Raw genomic sequence first — 17,811 nt, forward strand, 5'->3', positions numbered from 1 at the left:
GAGGAATCAAGGGTTTAGGGAGGCAGTATTGGGCAGTGTGGAAGAGTTAGATGAGATGAAGCAGTTAGCACAGTGCTTAACCCCTACTAAGTGCCCCCAACCCTGCCAGCCAAATTAGGCGCATAGTTATCAGCTTGGGTCTGGATTCAATAGCATTCCCGCTGCCCACTAAAAGGGTGGGCTTGGACAGTTCCTGAACCTCCCTAAATCTGTTTCTTCATCTTTACTACACACAGTCTGTCTCAGTGGTGGTGTGGGTTAAGTGAGGTGCTAGCACTTATTAGGGGAAGATCCTCCAGACCTGCAAAGCAGGGCTGCATCCCCAGTTCTGACCCAGCCTTGCTGTGGGTTTGCCGCAAAGAGGTTTGCTGTGTGTGAGACATTTCTTTATGAACCATTTACACTGCTGGAAATGTACCCAGCAATGTGATGGCAAGAACTTCAACAAATTGCTTATGAATCAGGCTGTCACTGGAAGAAGTTAATCCTCTGAAGATGGGGGAAGACTGGACTTTCAGAAGTATCTTGGGGATAGAGAATGAAGTTTGAGTCAGCAGAGCTCTGCCTTCCTGTTTGTCAAAGAACTAGAGTCTGGGAGTCTTGCAAGATGGAGCTGGGCTTCTGAAGAACCCACTGGGTAGGTACTGGGCATCCATTAGACGGCAGTGCTAAGGCGGTCATGTGCGGCAGAAAGACCTCCCCATTGTGAACAACAAACCACTTTCCTCCTCCAGTGGCCTGTTCATTTGGATTGATACACTTTTTCAGTGTCAGAAATGCACTTTCTCCCTCTACCTGTTTGAATTACGGTGCTCTGCTCAACTCTGTGGACAGTGTTTCTTGAATTTCCTTTTCCACCACCTTTTCCCACTCAAGAAAGTGGAGAGAAAAACAGGGATGCAGGCTGTGGGTCTTGTGGAAGCTCTTCACAACCATTAAATCAAGAACACCAGCTGCATTATGTGTGTTTAAAACGAGAGGTTGTTTGTACAGTATTTTTCTATTGACCACTTCTGTCTTGCCTGAAACCTGGGCATTGTTTCTGTAGTTTCTCTGAATTTTCTGTCTCACCTTCTCACCCCTACCCTTGCCTTTTGTCTGGGCTCGGTTGCCTGTTCATGTTCTTTGTCTCTGACATTAAACTCTCCCTAGTTGCGTGTGTGCTTGAGACGTCTTACCCAGTTGTCCTCTAAGTGGTACCGTTGATGTACGGTCCCATTGGAGAGCACGAGTATGTTTCCTTAGGCTCTTCCAACACTGGCTTTATCAAACATTTTGATCTTTGCAGAGCTGATGGTTGGAAGTCTGATTTGCATTTCTTGAGAAAGGCTGAGCGTGTTTTCATTTGTGTAAACCATTTTCAGGTCCTTTCCTGGGAGCCATCTGTTCATGTCTTCTGTAAACCACTTTTGAGTTTTCTATCTGAATTTCACAGAAACGAGATAGATACAGGGTGGGAGCAGCAGGAAGGAAAGGCGGACCAAGGGGTATTAGGGATTCCATGTCAGGCCCTTTGGTTGCAAGTAACAAGAACTCACTTAGAGTGTTTTAGTTCAAAAAGGGTTTGGCCTTCTTCAGGGACAAGAAGAGAGCACTGAAGACCAGAAGGTTACGGGAGGGAGGGCTGTCGTGCTGGTGTCCTAGAGTCGGCATGTTCAGGGTAGGAATATGGGAATGCCTGCATCCATTCACTAAAGAGTGCCAGCCCTGGGGCCAGGCATGGTTCCAAGCTTGTGGATGTAGGGGTGAGCTGGCCAAGGCACAGTCCTCCCAGCCCTCTCCATCCTCACCCCAACCCCATGCCCACCCTCCCCAACCCTCCCCATCCATATCCTGTGTGCTCACCCTCTGCATCTGCACCTCCCCCTTTGCCCACCCTCCCTATCTGCACCTCCCGCTGTGCCTACCCTCCCCAGCCCTCCCCTCTGCAGCCCTCCCCACCTTTCACGGAGCTATTGTGCATTTGTCACTGGTGAGCAGAACTGGCATGACTCCGGGGAAGGAATCACCAAGCAACGATTTTTGTCTTTCGCTGTTTAAGACATAATTCAATCGGAGACCTTCTCCTACTCCTGGTGAAAACTCAACTCGGCGACCCATCACCTTTTTGAGCACTCTGGGGTAATAGACTTTATAGTCCTCTTAGGTTGCCAAATGCTTTCCTAACTCAGAAATTGGAGTATCGCCATCTGTGCGAGAGTGAAAGCTGTGACAGTTGCTCACTGCCCTGTTTGGCCCTCCAGAGTTAGAACGGGAGGAGGGGGCCAAGACAGGGAGGGAGCAGAGATCTCAGCCCTCCATAGGAATTGTCCTGTGGGCCACCCTTCCTGGGCCCAGCCAGGGCTTCGTTCTCATTCTCTCATGGGGTACTTTCAGGAATCTTTGAGGCTCCCCCTATCTCCCCACTTCTTGTCCCTGGCTCAGGGCCTTCCCATGTACCTTGACCAAGGCAGCTCCTGGAATGTGCTAATGCTGTTGCCTCCGACCACCACTTCCTCCTTTGTAGCTCCTAGGAAGCCCGTGATGGCTCCAGCTTCTTTCTGCTGAGCCCTGTTCACCCCCCTAGGTGGCCCTGTGGGGCAGGCCTTAAGATGACCCCAGGCAAGCTTGTTGATCTGTGAGGCCAGGGTCTGGGCCACGGGAAAGACTTTTGGACCCCCTGCCCTGTCAAACTCAGGATTTGCCAGCCAGCCCCAATGCCCTTCTATTAGATTTGACGGGTGAGTCAGACACCAGCCCACTGAGTCCCCAGGACTCAGCACCACATTTCAGGTTTTGAGTATTGCAACCCCCTACCCCAGAAGGAGTGAGACTCAGTGTCGCTCTCTGCAAAGAAACCATCTCTACAAATTCTTTTCAAATATCTACTCTTGGTCCTTTTTTGCCCTCCTCGTGTTGAGCGATGGCAGAGTCAGGGAGTTCAGACTCCTGCAGAAGGAGGCTGGGTGCTATCAGGAGTCTTTGTTTGGTGTGGCCGCCTTCTCTTTGGTGTGAGTGTCGTCCTCTCTGGCTGGGTTCTTATTTTCTACATGTAGCTCAGGCGTAAGCTGGTGCCCACCCATGTTAAGCTCAGGCTGGTCCTGCAGCAGCCCAGTGCCTACAATGAGGAAGGACCTGCTGGGCAAAGCAGGGTGCTCATCAGGCCAGGATTTCTAGAACCATATCCCAGGCTGCTGAGAATGGGTGTGTGCGTTGCGTGATGCAGAATTCCAGGAGATGTCATTTCCATCATAGTCCAGGGAAACACTCAAGTCTGGTAGAGGGAGATGGTTCTGGAGGGAGGCTTCTGTAGCATCCAAGCCCAGGGTGAGCAGGAGCCCCTGAGCCAAGCTGCTGGGACTGAAGAGGAAAAGGAGAGAGTGGGAGTGAGATGCTAGGAGGCAGCGCTGACGGGGCTTGGGGACTTGACTGAGAGGAGTGGGACATGGAGTGGGTTTCTGGGTGGGTGCCCCTGTGACTCCTCTAGATTGGGGAGACTGGAGAAAGTGTGGAAGGGGTGAGGAAAGAGTGTACAGGGATGGGCTGAAGGCCACAGCCCTTCTCGGCCCCTGAGGAGATGTTGGGAGGTGACTGGATACACCCAGTGACTGATCTGAAGCTTGGGAACAAGTTAGGCCTGGAAAAACAGACTTGGGCATCACCGCTGTATTTGGAGCTGGAAATAGGCCCAGATTATGAACCTGGGCTCATGAGGACTGGATTCCCAGCGAAGGTGGAAGTGGGCCTGCCAGCCATTTGTATACTTTTCTGAAGAGCATGGAATTAAATAGCATTGGGCAGGTTGGCATTGGGAGAAAGAGAAGAACCGGGTGAGGTTAGGATGTGGCCTTGCTGGCATGATGGAGGAAACGCTCTTTACCTCAGACCACACGTGAACTGCAAGCATCTTCCCTGATGGTGCCAGGGGCAGTGGAGATACAGGTCGCTCTCCTCATCCATTTCCTTTAGACCAAGAGAGCTTTTGTTGTGTAGCAGATGAAAGACCCAATGAGAATTTGAGATGTATAGTATAATGTAAAGTTTGGAAATAATGATTGCACTTGTTAATTCTGTTTTGGTCTTTGGAATCAAGGGTTTCTGAACCTGAGATAAGCAGTTTTTTTGTTTCATAAAAGCTCTAGTCATTTTTCTTTGTTGAAAGTGGACCACAGTAATGTTCATGGATTTGTTGGCTGAAGCACTTCCATGTGGCCTAGAAGCTTAGCAGACACGGCACCTCCACCTTCCTGAACTGCCGTTGGCCACTCCGCAAATCCTGGTGGTGCAATAGATTAAAACTGTGTAGGAAAGATCTTGTAGAGGAGAGGAGGCTGATCTAGAGGCGTCTAGTCACTTGCCTGAATCACAGCTAATAAGCAGCAGACAGAATGAGGACTCACAGCTCCTGATTTATTTTTCCCTTTTGTTCAAAGCCCAGTGTATTGAACTGGGCAATCAGCATGGTATTTACTATCTTATATTGTCCAGGTAAGAAAACTGGAGCTTTTGGGGAGCAGAATTACAAATATAAGCAATGCCAACCTTCCCTGCACCTCAGCATTGCCTTAAATAGTGTCAAAAACAACAACAACAGCAACTTAGAAGGAGGCATAGTTTTCTCCACGATTTTTGAGAAATTCTCCACGATTTTTCTCCTGAGCTAAGCCCAGTGAGACTACAGAGGATAAAGAGGAAGGCGTGGAAGGCAGAGATACCAGGGGGCAGGGCTTGGTGGGAAGCCACTGGCGGTGGGGGGTCGTGGAGGAGGTTTCCAGGTGGGAGGTAAATGTGCCTCCTCTAAATGGAGATGTCAGGGGAAAGCATGGGTTGGGGACGTAGATTTGCCCCTTGTGGTATTAATAGTACCACTCTCCACAGGGACAGTGAATGATGCTGGGGCCAGCGCAGCTGTGTGCTGTCTTTAAGGCAACCAGGAACTGAACACAGTTGACCCGATAGCTAGGCTTGAGGGCATGGCATAGCCCATGCACTGTGGCCGGGAGCACAGCTCTGAAGCCTTCAAAAACATGGTTGGTGTTAGAGGCAGTAAGAGAGAAGCACAATGGAAGTAGGACCGAGATCTGGGATTTTAACAAAAGGAGCAGTAAGGAAGGAAATAGGCAATCCCAAGCGAGTCTGTAGGATGCCTAGAATCTTACTGACTACAGGTATGTAATGAAATACTTTCTACAGTGTCTTATGAGGAGCTAAAAAAAATTAGAGCCATCTTTCTTTGAGGTTAAAACGTGATGCTTTAAGAAAAGGGTGATCCTGGCCGGGCGCGGTGGCTCACGCCTGTAATCCGAGCACTTTGGGAGGCAGAGGTTGGCGGATCACGAGGTCAGGAGATCGAGACCATCCTGGCCAACATGGTGGAACCCCGTCTCTACTAAAAATACAAAAATTAGCTGGGCGTGGTGACGCGTACCTGTAGTCCCAGATACTCAGGAGGCTGAGGGAGGAGAATCGCTTGAACCCGGGAGGCGGAGGTTGCAATGAGCCGAGATTGCGCCACTGCACTCCAGCCTGGGCAGTAGAGGGAGACTCTGTCTCAAAAAAAAAAAAAAAAAGAAAAGAAAAAAAAAGTGATAAAAGAGTAATGCTTTTCCCATAAAGACTAAGAAGAGTAAGAATCTCTTAGATGTGGGCAGGAGGATTGTCGGGCTCTGCCCTTCTCAGGCTCACCAAACATTTGCTTCATTTTGGCATTCCCATTTGAGGTGTATAGAGAAGTTGGAAGAGGGTTCAGAGAAGCATTTTCAATATTACTGAAGTTATGGGAAGTAAAAGTAATTTTAATGCAGAATAAAATCTGAAGAAATAGGTTATATTTGAGTAAGACGGGGAGTTTAGAGAAATTTCCCAGTGGTTAGAAGTTTTAGCAACCAAGGGAAAGGGCAAAATGTTAATCTCTCAGGTAAATTTGATTAAAAGGGAAACTGTAATCAGGATTAGGAAACCAAGTAACTTTGCGGTGAGTAAACAGATGCATGGTTAGAATAAAAAAAATCAAGAAACTAAAAGCAATCTCAATTGTATGCCAAGTGTTTAAGCTTTACTTAAAGTAAAATTAGAGTATGAAACCTATTTGACAATATATGAATACAAATCCATAAACCCTGAAACAAAGCATATATAAATGCTCTTACCAATGCAAAAACTTCGATCTGTTAGATACATAAACAGCACTTCCTTAAAAGCGACATATATTTTGTACTGACTGCTGTAGTCAATTTTAATCAAAAACTACACAAATATTTTATTTGTATTTTAGAGACGGGGTTTTGCTCTGTTGCTCAGGCTGGATTCCAACTCCTGTGCTTAAGTGATCCTCCTGCCTCAGCCTCCCGAGTAGCTGCAACTACAGATGCACAACACTGTGCCCAGCTAAATATTTTAATGTGATTGGTTTCAACAGTTTATACCCACAGTTTTGATGTGAAACTGACAAACCTATGAGCTGACAGCCACAGCCCATGTAGAGGAATGACTCTAAGCACACTTAATTTTGTTTAAAAAAAAAAAAAAATCCAGATCACTGCTAATGTTCAGATCTGAAATGAATGAGGTAATTTTATTCTTCCATTGTAGGATCTCATACCACGTTCTAAATCCTAGATCATACACAGAATGTTAGATCAGGAAGGGGCCTTAGCAATAATGGCTCAAGCCTCCCATTGGACAGATGAGCAAGGTGAGGCCAAGAAGCGTGAGTGATACGGAAGCCTCCAGCTTGAATACACTCCTTAAGTGAATGAGTGTCGGCATGGAACAGAATCGCGTGTGTGTGACTCTTGTCCACTTTCCCGAAGCCCTTCGATTAACTCCTTGGCCCTACTAGCTTTAGACAGTTCCCTGATCAATACTTCATTAAGCAACCAAAATATCTCATTAAATCCAAGGAGCAGCGTATTTGCCACTGCAAGGTTTGTGGATGTGGCAGCCCTGGGGTAAGGGGCCTGCCGCATGGTGACATGACCATCGCTGTGGGGTGCTGGGTGATTGGTGTTGATGTGTACCCTGTACTCCTTTGTTAGGCAAGCGTGGTTTGAACTTAGCTTTCAGTATAGCTGGTTCATTCAAACCGTGGGTCCCCGCATGTTCATGGCCCCACACTTCAGGGAACCAGCATCTACCCAGTTGTAATGTTCCCCAACTCTAAAGCCGCCATTTCTTGCCCTGGCTTATAGCTAGCGAACGTTGCCTCTAAATCTTATAGTAAGAATTTCCATGAGGTTGTACAGTGAGTGGTACAACCATTTTCAGCTGGTCTGTCCCCTTGTTTAACCTAAGGAAACCACTTAAACTCTTGGAGAGAGAAAGGGTGCCTAGTTCTTGTGTGCTTTTGTTTACATATACGTATTGTAGACGCTAATGTCAAGTCTTGTTAGTAAAGTGCACTTTATGTAGCCTAACTTAAAAACAGGTACTATATAAAAAACATTTGCTGAATCTATGTGTAGCTGACAGCCATCTATAAAAGTGCATGTATCTTATGCAGTCTTTTAGAGATCCTGGTTGATTGCAAATGAAGCAGAGAAAAACATTATCACTAAAATGAAATATTTTAAAAGATACTGGCTATAATTCTCCTGGAACCACTTGGACTTGACAGAGATTTTTCAAAAATGATTTAGGAGGCCCACCTTTGATGCTCTTCCTAGCAGAAAGTTGCAAGTTAATAGATTTAAAATGAAGTCTAAACTTAAGGTCTCGTCATCTCATTTTTCCCTTTTGAGATCAGATAGTATACTATGTATTTGTGACTTTTCTGACTTCTGAGTGGAGTTTGGGTTATTTTGATTGCACCATGCAGTTTCTCTCATTTTGAACATTTGCATGATTTTAGACATTTTGCCTTTAAAAGAGCAGGCAACAGGCCCTTTTACGTTTCTCATCAGATTTTTCTCTACATCCTGTTATAAGTGTGGTTAGATCAGTTGATGAGTCACATGATGTTTTTTGCTGCTTCAGTGACAGAAATAGAGATTCAAAATAACCACACAGAGGAGTATCCCAAATGGTTACCAAACACGTTGCTCAAAAACATGCTTTCCTGCGGTTTGAGTGCTTTATATGAGAGCCGTCAGAGGACTGTGTGTGAGGGCGCTGTCTACAGAATGCAGGCAGGAGCTGCTGGCTTTGAACTGGCTGAATGTGCAGTGCAGACATCTCAACACTCCACGTCTTTGAAAGCGCTTCCACACACTCCACTGCAATTTTGGTTCCAAAGAAAGGTGGGGAGCAGAACTAGAAGATAAAGGACTCCTTTTCCTGGACTGTGCACTAGTTTGATTGATGAAGACGTCGTCCTAAGTTTAGAAATCAGCTCACCTGCAAAGCTGGTACTAACTGGCACATGCTGTCCTGGGCACTGTTCTGCTGAGAGTTACTGAAGTAGAAAGATTTTTAAATATAAGAAAATATTTCTCAAGGAAATGTAATTACAACACTATAAATACTTGCTATTTTGCAGAACACACACACACACTCTTCCACTTCAATTTGAAGGGGAAAAAAAAGTCAGCTACTGAGTCTTGAAATCGATGTGTTTCTAGAAACCAAGGGTATAGAAAAGTTACTCTCCCCCTGCCCCTTCCCTCCAGAAGATCCCCAAATGGGGAACAAGTAAGAGAGCAGGGAGCTGTTAACATTTCACACTTCTTACTCTGAAGATATGTGAATAAATTTTGTGAGTTATGATATGTAATGATTATTCCAACCAGGAGAGAGATCCAGATGGCTGGGAGTGAGCACTCCTGAGCTGGCTCCGCTGCGATGCATCCTGGCGTCTGGAGAACTCAGCCCAACTCTGTCACTACCCTGGGAGCTCCCAGGCCTCCCCATCCTGGGCCCCCCACCCCCTGCACCTTCCAAGGTTATTTATTGGGAAGACTCAAAGAGTGAAGTATAAAGTGCTTTTACTATTGTAAAGAAGCTTTATTTGGCCCCATCTGATACATCCTAAGCCAATATTAAATGTTTCAGTTTCTTAGAGAATCGGCTATCCAGGACATTTCCAAGCAAACTACCAGCTAATGCTAAAAATCAAGGCAAAGTAAAAACAAAGGAAGAGTAACTTTGGCACAAGACAAACCCGATGCAGGCAGTCACGGGGGATGACTGTTTTTTACCCAGAAATGCAAACAAGTGGCCTTCTGTGCCCCATTTAAAGAATCCCAAATGGGAGAGTTTCCTGCCAATGTGCAAATCCGTCAATACTCCCTGAGCCATGTGGCCAGCAGGTCCAATCCTACCATGACTTTCCAAGTGCAAGCCTTGTCTAGTTCTTTTTGCTCAGTTGTCTCACTGACGCCCTTTGCCACTGAGATCCCTGTAAGTCACTACAGAACAAATGGCAACTGCACATTTAGGATGACCTCCCTTGTGCTCCTCAAACAGGCCACCAAAGGAGGAGCTCTAGAAAACCCTTACTCTCTATTTCCTATGCTTTGAGCTGCCCAAACCTGTTTCTCAGCATCTAAATGAAAAACTGCTTCATGGCCTTGTATTTTTAGATGGTATTCATCCACAAGCAATCACTCAATTTTGGAGAAAGTCACACCTGGTCTTTCCCTGGTCTTTGACATGAGAAGCTCACAGGCGTGGTACCCTTCTAAATGCACCTGTCAGCTGAATGCCCTACAATGAAAAATGTTTTGGGGGAATGTTTCTTTGGTCACAAAAGTCAAAAGGTTGCCCCAATGACTCTGAAAAGTGGGAAGGAGAAAGGTCACCCTCCTTGGTTTGATCTCTCATGTCTAGCTGGATGATGGGACTCGGTTAGAAGAAATGCAGGAGAATATGCCAATTCTCAGTTTTGCCTCAGAAGTTGTTAGGCTGTGACTTAAGCAGCCCAAGTGAAGAAAATGTACGAAGAAGGATCACATGCTTGAAGGTGAAAGGTTTGAACGAGTCCTGCCAAATCAGCTCCATTGTGGCCTGAGTGTGGCATTGCTTCCTGTGTCCTCAGAAACTCTAACCAAATATTATGGCCCACTGATCTTGATCACTGAAGGAATCTCTGGAGTTATATTTCCTCATCTCATAATGAGGAGGCCCTTGCCGATCCTTCCTGGATTTAGAGAGAAAGGATTTTTTTTTTTTTTTTTTTTTGAGATGGAGTTTTGCTCTTGTCACCCAGGTTGGAGTGCGATGGCGTGATCTCAGCTCACTACAACCTCTGCCTCCCAGGATCAAGCAATTCTCTTGCCTCAGCCTCCTGAGTGGCTGGGATTACAGGCATGTGCTACCACCCCCAGCTAATTTTTATATTTTTAGTAGAGACAGGTTTTGCCATGTTGGCCAGGCTGGTCTCAAACTCCTGACCTTAAGTGATCCACCCTCCTCGGCCTCCCAAAGTGCTGGGATTACAGGCATGAGCCACCGTACCTGGCCTGCTTTCTCAGTTTGGATCTTTAAGCTCCAACCCCAGAAGCATGAAAGAGTCACACATGTTAAAAAATACTGTTTAATTTTCTAGTAATGTCCTTTAAAAAAGCTGATACATTGAGATTTTTTTTTAATCTTCTCAGATCTGCCTCTGAAACCACTGCAAAGCAGCTATGCAACTTAATTTTTCAGCACTCATATATGTATTAATGGAGGAAAAGCCACTCTGAGGAAGCACGCTAAGGACATGTCCCCACGTGGGCACACCCCACCGGCACTGGGTACCCAGGAATGTGAATGCAACCCTGGCATGTTCACAGCTAACATTATGCCCTTGCATTCTATTTTGCTGTGATAAACAATATGATCACACAGCACTGAAAACGGTAGACCCAAAGGGCCTGCCTTTTTCTCATTTTTGCCTTTCCAGCATTCCTACTCCAGTGACCCATTTATTCCCCAGTTACCCATAATGAAAAATAGTTCTGTCATTTACTGAGCCTTACATTCAAATGCAAATGGCGGACTTTATAAAACTGCTGCAAATAAGGTACAATGTTCATTGATACAATACGTTTCAACTGCAGGTATGTTGCGCACACAAGCAATCACCGTATTGTATTAGAGACATTTTATTGAAAATGCGAAAATAGGAAATGTATTATAGCCTAAAATAAATTACATAACATATACAGCATATATTTATATCTTTAAAATATTTTTTTGTTTAGGTTCTTTCAGTCTAGGAATTTTGACTAAATTTAGTGAACCGTGTCTATAATTTTTTTAAAGGAAAAAACCTGCTTTCCAAAACTTAGAAAAATATACTGCACTGCATGGATTTCGAATGTGTTATTTCAGGGAGGACCACATAGTGACTCTGGTATCGTTATAAAATGTCTTGCTTTAACGTATGGTGTGGGAGGGAAGTACCGTAGTACGTTTTGAATTACCTGTACCGCAGTTATGACTAAGGATGACAGAATCAGGTAATACATCTACTTCAAAAGTTACCCTACAGCAACCTGGCATTAGAATGCTGGATGAGACTTAAAGCTTCAGTTCACTGTAAAAACTAAAATGCAAAGTTAGAACGCTCCATGTGACTCGCTCTAGTGCGACCTTCAGGAAAGGCGAGGGAAAAGCAAGCCTTCAGGAAAAGTCATGCGGCAGGGGCTGGAATCTGGAGATGCGCTTTTGTGACAACTTAAAAAAGTTAGCTCATGTATATACACGGTGGCGGTGAGAACTGACAGCTCGCTCAGATCTAGGAGAACGCAGAGTGAAATGCTATCATTCAACCATGTCAGTTTGCTGTCCCCGGGGCATTTCAAACCTTTCTACGGGAGATTATGTCCATCTGTCAGCCCGCTGTGGTCACAGGTCTCCGTTCCTCAGTGTGAATGGGGACTCCGGGCTGCAGCGTGCCACCCGCCTCCTGCATGTGTGGAGCAGACGGTTTCAAACTCCGTGGTGGAAGGGAAATTTAAGAGGCCACCGGGGCTCCATCTCTGTACGGCCATGTGACTGGGAAGCAAATCAAAGGAAGCCAAGTTTTAACCTGTTGATTCTTAAGAGCGATGAAGGGGGACAGGAGAGTCTGTGGCCTGCTGTGCAGGGTGACCAAGAGGCAATGGCACAGCTGCAGTCCTTTGGTTCCAAGAGGAGATTGTCCAGGGGAGGAGGACACAGCATCAACCGTGAGGCAGCTGTGTCTTTTGGGTTTTCGTGAGGCAGGGGTGTGAAGTCAGTTGTTTCGTTTGTTTTTACATAGCAACAGTAAAGACCATTCACTAGGTCCCCCCGTCAGTGTGAGCATACCCAGTATGCTAGAGAATTGACACGAAACCTTTAAATCAAGGCCTCTTTCATTACCAAACAAACAAACAAAACAAAAAGGGAACAAAATACGATGGGAGAGGGAAGAGATGATGCCGAAGTGTCATCCTGACTGTCCCTGCAGTGCCCATAGCGTCCCGTGTCTTATTCATTCTCCTCTCTCATTTCCACGATGTCTGTCACCTCCTCTGTCGGAGGCATGTCTGTCATGGCGGAGTCTTCCCCCTCCGTGGCCGACTCGTTCTCCATCTTCTTTTTCTAGACCAAAGAAGACTCATCAGTGTGGGGCTGTGAACGGGGACACTGCACAGCAGAAGCCGGAGCAGGGAGACACCACCGGGGTCTTGGGGGACCCCTCGCTGTAGGCTTAAACCTTATTGTTGGGGTGTTGTCACCTCTTTTGCATCTTAGTTCAGTGTGTTCCTTGCAGTTTGGTTGTCTGTGTGCCTGCTGTGTGCCTGGCACTGGGCTAGGCAGGCACTTCAGAGGACACCGTGTCCCACTGCCCTGCCCCAGACAACCCACCCCCTGCTGCCCTTTCCAATGAGGACTGTGCTGTCCCCGACTCCTCACAGTCACCTGTAGACTGCTTTTCCTTCCTCTTTCCTAAAGCCTCAAGCTTGGAATCTCACGTTATCAGAATATTCCACCTTGTACAGCATCTGTCAGTCAGTCACCTCTGGGACAGCTCCAGGCTTGCTGTCATTCTCTCCCACTTACTGCCTGTCCTAATTTCTGGTCACTTCCCTGCCATGTTGCCTGTTCTTAAAATAAATGGCCTCTCAGGGATCAGGTTAGCCCCAGCCCCACCTCAGCCACTGCTGGGTCACTGCAGACCTTGCCATTATCGACACATTGGGCACCACCAACAGGCCAAGGCAAGGACATTGTCCTCTGCCAACCTCGCTGGTCCCCCATCCACGGATCCCACCAACCCTTCACAGTGGCCACCTTCTCGATGTCCTGTCTCCCCTCTTTCCTCAGCTTACATGACATGCTCACCTCAGTAATGACCATCATTTCCCTACCCTGCTTTTCTTTCATCATATTTGCCAGGCAAAGCCCCAGCTGTGCTGAGGTTCAGATCTCTACCATCTCAGCCCACACCACTCAGCTGCCATGGCTGGGGAAGCGCAACCGCAGGGGACAGCTAGTGTCCTGAGATGCACGTCACGCACCATGAGCAGGCCCTCTGAGTGGCCTGGCCGTCACCCTGCTGCCCCGGCCTGTTCACTCTGCCACTCTCCTGACCAACTGTTTCCCCACCCATGTGTCCTCGTTCTTCCACCCTCATACACCTCCCTTTTATCAGACGATGATGTGGCTTCCTACTTCACTGAGAAAAACAAAAGCTATCAGAAAGGCCCTTGCACAAGCTCTTGGACTGCATCTCTGCTCCGCCCATGACCAGAGAGGCTGCCCGAGCTCCTGTCTTGGACTGCCCGGTCCTTGTGTGCACAGCCACATTCGTATCACTGTCCCCTCTCCCATCGGCAGCATCGCCTCTCTGCGGGTCATTCCCCAAAGCAAGCCATAGGCTGAACTTCGCCCCATCTTCGCTGGCTTTCTGAAATCCATGTCCACACCTCTCTCCCCTTTGGCGCAAAACTCTTCAAACGGACTGTACTTGCTGCCTTCAGCTTTTCCCCTTTTTTCTTACCCCACTCCCATTAGGCTTCCAGCCGCCCTAAGCCACGAGACTGGGCAATGTCACCAAGGATCCCCCACTGATGAGCGTCACCATCCAACCCTGGTCAGTGGCTGCTCAGGTTCTCCTGCACCCAGGAGGATGCACCCGGGAGGAGGCTCCCGGCGCGGCTGTCTCACCTGCTTCCGGTAGACATAGCACGCAGCGATGGCGACCATGGTGGATTCTCCCACAAAGCCGGCCAGGAGGGAGCCCACGCCCAGGGTCGCACCATGCACCCTGCAGATGAGAACACAAAGGTGATTTGTCTGTTAAAGCCAAGTCAAGGCACGACCGTCGATGCCAAAACCCAGGAAAGTAAGTGTAGCCTCGAGATGGCTGAGACCAGCGCATTCTCCATCTGCTGGCTTCGTAAGGGCCGCAGCTAATAACCTAATATGTGAGGGGAACTGGGAACTCGGGGCTGGGCCACCTCCCTCCCCACAGCACATGGATCCCACAGCCCTTCCAACCCTCCCCAGGACGCTGGGAGCTCCCTGAGCGCAGGGCCCATGTCCTTCTCTTCTGGTTTTCAAGTCCAGCATATGCTCAAGCCCGTGCAGGGCCGGCCGCGCCCTGACAGGAGCTCAGTGGCTATTATTCGTGTCTGGGCCTGACTCCAAAAGCATTTTCTAAAATGGATCCCAGGAGCCTCCACCTGGTGCCTGGGCAGACACACAAAACATCATTCTGAATTTCTGATTCTAGACGTGCCTGGGGATTTCCCGTGGAAATGTAGCTCTTAAACCTCTGGACCCAGTATTGAAGTGGCAGAAGGACCAACAGCCCCAAACTCCCTGATAACATACCCCAGGTAGGGTAGGACCACGAGGCTGGCAATGAGGACGATGATCCGCAGCACAGAGCTGGGGGCCAGGACGAAGGTTTTCTTCAGTGTCATCAGCCACCCGGTGAGATGCGCCCTCACTGTGACTGTTGGGAGGAGCAAAAGATTCGTCAGCCGTGCCTGCCATCCGCTCCCCATCCTGCTGCCTCTGGACCAGGGCAGCACGTCCGAGAGCCAGGGGCTGCCTAGGACCCTGGCCTTGCTGTTGAGCCGCTGGCCAACCTCATCTTCCTGCCAGGGGTCCCCATCCTTGCTCCTGAGCCTAGGCCCGCCTTGGCTTCCCGCCTCCTCACAGCCCTTTGGATCTAAATGGCTGGGGACAGGCAGGCTCCTTTCTCCACTGGGACAGCATCTTCCAGGCAGCCTAGCTGCTCCTGTCCAGTCCTGTCCCCACACTTGCCCAGCCTTGCCCTCTGATCATCCACCTCTAGAAGAGAACGCTCAGAGAAAAGTGGCACTCTAGCGTGATGCTGCGTGAGCAGAAAAGCTGGCATCAGAAGCCATCTTCCCTGCCTGCGGTCAGAGGCGTGGGGACCAAGCAGTGGGGTAGGAGGAGGAAGCTGCTCATCCCCACTTCCCTCTGTTCTTTCCCTGGGCTGGTCCTGACCACTTGCACTGAGGTCACTTCCCTTTCTCCCTCTCCTAATGGTGTGGGCCCTCGTTGGTGTGCTGCCATTTCACCAAGGGCTGCATGGCATGCCCATGCCTGCCTCTTCACTGGATCTCTGAGCTGCAGGAGGGCCGTGGGTGGACAGCGGGAAACTGGAGAGCACGGGGCTTGCCCTTGTCAGTAGGAAGGCCCTGAGCATCTAGATTCCATCTGAAACTGGAAAGCCTTGAGGACTTGCAGGGCAGGGCCTGGGCCTTGAAGAGGGGCCCGTTACCTCGCTGTGGACAGCGCCAGGCAAAGGCTCTTGGAGGAGGATGTGCTCATTCCTGGGATAAAAATTCCTTTCCAGGATATGCTGGTTTGGAAGGAAGTCTCTGCCGTCTTCTTGGTCTAACAGTGTGTCCTGCCTTCCTCTGGGTGGAAGCCTTATATTAATACTAACGAGGCTAATTTTCTTCTCTTAGGCAGACAGACCCACTGAGGTTTTTGAGCAAAGGAGAGAGTCAGGGTCCCAGGCATATGCTAAACTGGTTGGCCCAAATCTGACAGATTGCAAAGAGTGGCAGGGCCTGGCAGCTGTCTGGAAGCCTTTCATCTTACAGACAAGGAAGTGGAGTCAAATGGACATTAAAGGTGAATCGCATACTCAGCTATAGCCTGCTCCCAGCTGGGGCACTCCAGGCCCCTCCTCTGGTCACTACCATAGAAATTAACTGCATGTGTCTCAATCTGTGAGTGCAGCTGCTTCTAGATGGCGGCACCTTCCAGAGCTTGGTTCATCCTGTGTCTACCCAGCAAGTCCAGATGCCATCCCAGTGCTGTGATCTTCCAGCCACTTCTCCATTTCTGCCACAGCCCAGAAAGTGACGCCGCAAGGCCTTAGAGCAAGGGCTGCTCCCTCAGCCCTGGCCTACCTGGGCTCCATGGCTCCTTTCTTTTTTGAGACGGAGTTTTACTCTTATTGCAGAGGTTGGAGTGCAGTGGTGCAATCTCTACTCACTGCAACCTCTGCCTCCTGGGTTCAAGTGATTCTCCTGCCTCAGCCTCCTGAGTAGCTGGGATTACAGGCATGCGCCACCATGCCTGGCTAATTTTTTGTATTTAGTAGAGACGGGGGTTTCACCATGTTGGTGAGGCTGGTCTCGAACTCCTGACCTCAGATGATCCACCTGCCTCGGACTACCAAAGTAATTACAGGCGTGAGCCACTGCACCCAGCCCATGGCTCCTTTCTTAACATTGTGGCTTTGTAGATTCTGGCTTCCCAGTTTAATGATTTAGATGGATCTTTTGGGGAAACTGATTTTTGACTAGGTGACACACCTGGTACAGAATTTAAAAGATACAAAAGGGAATAGAATACAAAGGTCGTCTTCCCAGTGGTGACTTCCCAAGCCCTTGTCCTGCTTCCCACAGGCAACCACTGTTAGCAGCTTGGTGAGTTACTTATACAAAAAGAATGTAGCTCTGCAAGCACTTAGCACATCCATGTGATGATACAGACATACATGTGCTACATATTTGCTATGGAAATGGTTGTGTACTAAACCATTCTGCAACCTGCTTTTCTCATTTAATCTAGGACGATCTCATTCTTGTACAGTACACCTCACACCACTATATTGGCTTGGTGTAATAACTTTCCAGCTGGCTTTTGTCTCAGCCATGGGCAGTTTCCTTTCTGAGCATCCATCTGGCCTCAGGTTCCTGTGGAGTCTTCCTTTCTCTAGCAGTCCTTCTCTGTCTTTGCATATCTCCAGGCTTTAGCAATAAGCTCACTCTATTTTTTTTTTTGATTTCACTTTTTAAATTAACATATTGTAAAACTGGCTTTTTGGTGCACAGTTTTGAGAATTTTAATACATGAACACATTTGTGTTCCCACCACCACAATTAAGAGAGAGGGCAGTTTTATTGTCCCCAAAGCTCCACATGCTATCCTTTCAGGTCTACTTTCTTTTTACTGTTTTTGTAATCACTGCACTTTTAAAAACAAGTTATACGGCCAGGTGCAGTGGCTCACGCCTGTAATCCCAGCACTTTGGGATGCCGAGGAGGAGCACTTGAGGCCAGGAGTTCGAGACCAGCCTGGACAACATGGTGAAACCCCGTCTCTACTAAAAATACAAAAATTAGCTGGGTGTGGTGGTGGGTGCCTGTAGTCCCAGCAACTTGGGAGGCTGAACAGAACTACTTGAACCCAGGAGGCAGAGGTTGCAGTGAGCCAAGATTGCACTACTGCATTCCAGCCTGGGTGACAGAATGAGACTCTGTCTCCAATAAATAAATAAATAAAATAAATAAAAACAAGTTATACCTGTTTGATTCATTTCTTGAACTTTTAACCTACTGGCTAATGTTTTTGCATCTTTCTAAGCCACAGTGAAATTTTACATTTGTGTTGGTGACATAATTGCAAACATTTCCAAAGAAAGATTTAATAAACAGGAATGTTTCC

At 47.9% G+C, this 17,811-nt stretch overlaps 2 protein-coding genes across 3 annotated transcripts in view; one reads left to right on the forward strand and one right to left on the reverse strand.

The window, feature by feature from the left end:
* Positions 1–14,030, forward strand: part of OTULIN (OTU deubiquitinase with linear linkage specificity) — a 56,953-nt gene extending 42,923 nt beyond the window's left edge. For both annotated transcript variants that reach the window (XR_004030406.1, XM_030813921.1), the window contains exon 8: positions 13,885–14,030. The gene's annotated coding sequence lies outside the window, so the exon portion shown is untranslated. The remainder of the gene's footprint in view (positions 1–13,884) is intronic.
* Positions 6,013–17,811, reverse strand: part of ANKH (ANKH inorganic pyrophosphate transport regulator) — a 174,609-nt gene continuing 162,810 nt past the window's right edge. The window contains exons 10-12 of the mRNA XM_003263146.4: positions 14,707–14,830; positions 14,038–14,137; positions 6,013–12,468 (exon numbers count right to left, since the gene is read on the reverse strand). Of these exons, the coding sequence (XP_003263194.3) occupies positions 12,355–12,468; positions 14,038–14,137; positions 14,707–14,830 (338 nt within the window). The 3' untranslated portion in view covers positions 6,013–12,354. The remainder of the gene's footprint in view (positions 12,469–14,037; positions 14,138–14,706; positions 14,831–17,811) is intronic.

Source organism: Nomascus leucogenys, chromosome 6 (genome assembly GCF_006542625.1).
Source record: "Nomascus leucogenys isolate Asia chromosome 6, Asia_NLE_v1, whole genome shotgun sequence".
NCBI classification, from domain to species: domain Eukaryota; kingdom Metazoa; phylum Chordata; class Mammalia; order Primates; family Hylobatidae; genus Nomascus; species Nomascus leucogenys.